Source organism: Eufriesea mexicana, unplaced genomic scaffold (assembly GCF_001483705.2).
Source record: "Eufriesea mexicana isolate 0111107269 unplaced genomic scaffold, ASM148370v2 scaffold12712, whole genome shotgun sequence".
Classification (NCBI taxonomy): Eukaryota; Metazoa; Arthropoda; class Insecta; order Hymenoptera; family Apidae; genus Eufriesea; species Eufriesea mexicana.
In genome coordinates, this window is record NW_016920268.1 from 190,316 (window position 1) to 194,701 (window position 4,386).

General features: G+C 51.5%; 1 protein-coding gene across 2 annotated transcripts in view; it reads left to right on the forward strand.

The window, feature by feature from the left end:
• sm (heterogeneous nuclear ribonucleoprotein L) overlaps positions 1-3,453 on the forward strand; it is a 143,322-nt gene extending 139,869 nt beyond the window's left edge. For both annotated transcript variants that reach the window (XM_017908764.1, XM_017908765.1), the window contains 4 exons: positions 966-1,264; positions 1,593-1,816; positions 2,516-2,775; positions 2,956-3,453. In XM_017908764.1, coding sequence (XP_017764253.1) covers positions 966-1,264; positions 1,593-1,816; positions 2,516-2,775; positions 2,956-3,095 — 923 coding nt within the window. In that variant the 3' untranslated portion in view covers positions 3,096-3,453. The remainder of the gene's footprint in view (positions 1-965; positions 1,265-1,592; positions 1,817-2,515; positions 2,776-2,955) is intronic.
• Positions 3,454-4,386: the final 933 nt, after the last annotated feature.

The following is a 4,386-nucleotide window of genomic DNA, read 5'->3' on the forward strand; positions in this document are numbered from 1 at the left end:
TTTTTTTTTTTTTTTTTTTTTTTTTTTTTTTCCGTTCCCCTATTTTTTTCTCTTTTTTTCCGCCATCGCCGTGGATCGTTTTACGGCGCAGCGTGGAAATTATTACGTCGCACGCAAATTGCATAATTTATAGCACCGATGGCAGAGGAACACGTTTCCGTTACGGCCTCCTCGAAAGTTATTACCGCGAGAGCCGCGGCAGAAGCAACGAGACCGTAGGAATTTTGACAGAAAATCGATCGCGTAATTGTACCCGAGTTATGTCGCGATCGAGCTATCGGAACTATAACCGTGAACGAAACCCAATCTCAGGAATCGCTACGTTGGCTCGAAGAATGGCGGCCAATACTCGTATCCTTCGTTATCGACGGTTAACTCGCTGCTAACGGAAATCGACTGCGCTACTCCTCTATCAAATCAGCCTTAAGGTTCGAATCAAACGTCCAGCAGATCTCGAATAAAAGCAATATCCACTTCCATATCCACCAACCGTGTCCAACGACGTGGCACGATGTGTCTCGCGACGATACTCGCGCGAGTACTCCCCGGTACTATCGCGATATTATCACGATCTTATCACGATCTTAAGACGATCCTATCGAAAATTACGTACATCTAACGAAAGACTCGTGGATGGGAACTCGAAGGTCCGAAAACGGTGCTCGAAAACGGTGTTCTAAGCGACGCAACGTGGCGCAAAAAGGTCGGTTTGCCCCGTTCATTTGATCGGCGACGCGTTAAACGAGCATTCAGCGGGAACGATTAATATTTCCTCTTGCCGCCTGATTAATAGGGACGCAACAGTCGCTCGATTTCCATAATTAGCGTGGCGTAGAACACGCGCGCGTGCGTGTGGATAGAGGCCGCGGCGATAGCCGGGTACACAAGCGAAACGAAATCATCCAGCGCACAGACAAAGGACATCAAATATCCTCTCCTCTTCCCTCTGCTGCTTTTGTTCGCAGGATCCACGCCACAGGTAACTTTCCCCCCGGGTGCCGGTCACGATCGTTACGAGGAGAATTTCAATGGACCAGCGACGTATGCGGAGCCGTACGTCGAGCGTTATGGTATTAAGAGTGATTTTAGCGGTCGAGAGCCTTTGCATCCCACGCCACCTCGGCCTGGTTACGTGCCCACCTTGGGACAAACGCCACCTTCCAGCACGCAGGGCTCCGTCATGATGGTCTACGGACTTCAGCCGGATAAAGTCAACACGGACAAGCTGTTCAACTTGTTCTGCTTGTACGGCAACGTAACGAAGGTACCGTCTGGCTTTTGTGTTACCTGTTACGCGTTTTTGGTCGTTAGACGTCGCCGAGCGAGGCGAACTTTGTTTCGGACGATCTGGCTCGTTTTTCGGTCGGCCAGCTCGAAAACTCGCTTCGCAGCGGTTTCGAACTTCTTCGTCGCTGGGCCAAGGGATGAAAGAAGTCCCCTCGGCACATGGTATTTCGTGGAATTACGTTCGAGTTCGAGTCATAGCGAAAAAGAAGATTAATTCGAACGTTACTCGCGTTTACCGCGAGTTAAATTTCGCGTTTCGAAACGGAACGAAGCTTAACGTACGAACGTTCGCGTTTGGTTAACAGGTGAAGTTTTTGAAGACGAAGGAGGGCTGTGCCATGATCCAGATGGGCGACAGCATAGCCGTGGAACGGTGTTTACAGAATCTGAACAACGTGACGATCGGTACGGACGGAAGGCTGCAGCTTGGCTTCTCGAAACAAGCTTTCCTCTCGGACGTCACCAACCCCTACATTCTGCCCGACAAGACAGCGAGCTTCAAAGATTTCACGGGAAGCAAGAATAACAGGTATAGCGGAACAATCGTGTCCCCTAGAATTTGCAATTTTTCCACCACGTCCCCCCTTTTCACGTCCAATTCGGACAGCCACTGGACAAACGTGTTTGCTCGCTGACCAAACCTTCTCTCGTCCATCGATCCGTCCAAGGGTCCACCGTGATTCCAATTCCGGTCTCTACCGTGAATGAACGATAACGAGAGAGACAGGGAGAGAGATTCGCGTTTGCACGACATCTAGAGAACTGGACGAACGTTTTGCGTTAACTCATACCGTTTCCCGTGCAGCGCGCAGAATAGCGGTGCAGCGCAATTTAGCGACGCGCCTACTTCCGGAGATTTCGAGCTGCTCTTCGCCAACGAGTTTAATATTTATCGGATAAAACTTTAATTACGACAGCTGCCTCCGCGATGTTCTCATTTCGGTGCAGCCGAAATGGTTTTTCATGGTTTTACCGATGGCGAAAAAATTAATTACGACTCTACGACGCAATGAAAATCGTTGCCGGGTCATCTGCTTCCTGGCACGGGTTACTGTTATTTCCACGGGTAACGGTTCATCGCGACAGACGTAGCAACGTAACTATTTAAGTCCGAGTCGAGTTATGCTCCAATTGTAATTACCGAATCGCGTAAATTTATCGAAAGTGGCGCGTGTGTCGTGGTGCACGCTGAGCTAACCGAAGGAACGCGTGTCGTTGATGGTTTCAGGTTCCTAAATCCAGCAATGGCCAATAAGAATAGAATACAACCACCCTCGAAGATAGTGCACTTTTTCAACACACCCCCGGATTTAACCGAAGAGACCGTGCATCGTGTGTTCGTCGAACGCGGTATCGAGGCGCCAACCACGGTAAAACTGTTCCCCCTTAAATCGGAACGATCGTCGTCCGGCCTCATCGAGTTCAGCAGCGTCGGTATCGCGGTAGCCGCCATCATGGAATGCAATCACACGGCACTGGAGAATAGCAGTAAGTACAGCAGCTTCTTGAAAAATAAACAGGAAGAAGCAACACGGTTTTCCCATTTCGGAAAGCTCGTTGGCCGAAAACGAGGCCGGTCCTCGTCGCGAGAGATCGATGCATCGGCTCGGCAAGGGTAGCGACAGGAGAGTTTCTAATCGTTGCCTGTGTTCCACTCTTCTTTTCCAGATGGCAAATTCCCATACATCATGAAACTGTGCTTCTCGTCGTCGCGCACCATACCCACGAGTTTCCCGCCTAGCAGCGGCAGCACGTCGAGCAATTCCGCCGGTAATGGCCACGTCAAAATGCAGCAGGACTCGGAATAGAACGGCGAGGTCCAGGGCCAGCAGCGTCAGCGTCAGCGCCAGCGTCCCTCTCTCGCCCTGCACCCGTTGTGTGCCCCGACGGGCACGGCCCTGCACCCAGCCGCAGCGATTACACTCTCCCCGGTCTTACCGCCGCCCGTGCCGCCTCCCTTGCCGCCCACCTGCGTCCTGATCGCCACCCCGACTCTGTATCCTACCGTGCCACCGCCGCCACCGCCTCCGTTGCCTACGTTCTGGCCGTACTGATGAGAGGAGCAGCGGGCCTACTCGCCGGACGAGGCAGCGACAGAGAAAAAAAACGGATATGCCACCTCGTCTCCGTATTCTTCTTCTTCTTATTCTTCTTCTTCTTCTTCTACTTCTTCTACTTCTTCTGCTTCTTTTTCTTCTTCTTCTTCTTCTTCTACTGCTGCTAATTCTTCTCCTCCTCCTCGTCGCGTGGTGACCACCTGGCAAAGATCAGACGCTGGTCGCTGGAAGAATCGGTTCCGTTCGAGGGTCAGCGGGACGGAGCTCGGCCTCGAGACTCGAGGAGGACTAATAATCTGGCTCGAGGTTTCTCGCCGGAAAAGATGATCGCGGCGTCGGCGGGATCATCGTCGTCGACAGGGTGGAACGTGGCACGAGTAGGCTGCACGAAGGTCATCGGGGATCGTCCGCGTAGCTACAAGTGGAAATGTCGAAAAGCGAAACATCGAGAGGCAGCGATGATTTTCTTTTTCCCCTGCCCCTTCTTTTGCTTTCTGCCCTCTCGATCATCGTGTACACACTCTGCTCTTCTTCTACGTATCTTCTTCTCTTCTCGTCCGTTCGATTCCCCTGTTCTCCATTGTTTCTTATTTCCCTCCTGTTTATTTCTCTCTCTTCGCCGTTCATTTCGATTCCACGCCGTTCTACTTTCGTTTCTTCTTTCCTCCTTGCGTTGCTTTGGCGAGGTCCGGGTATACGTGCTTAGTCCGTAGCGCGGAGATCCCGAAAGTTGTTCGGATACTACCGTCTTTTCACACCGTATGCTACTGGCGTGTCAGTATTAAGTCGAAACGAATCCTCTCGTCGTTGCGAATTTTGTCGGGTAGCGAGGCGAGCGAGGAAAATGGTTTTCCCCGATTACGCTGGCAGGCAGTGGGGAACATTTGGGAGAGGATTCGATTCGTCGCCTTCGCGGAAGCTTATTTCCTTCTGTTAGACGCGAGGATCGATCGTGAAGGTTTGTCTTGTATATATAGAGTGAGAGAGTGAGAGAAAGAGAGAGAGGGATAGAGAGAAAGAGAGAGCGCGAGAGTTCGGGAAA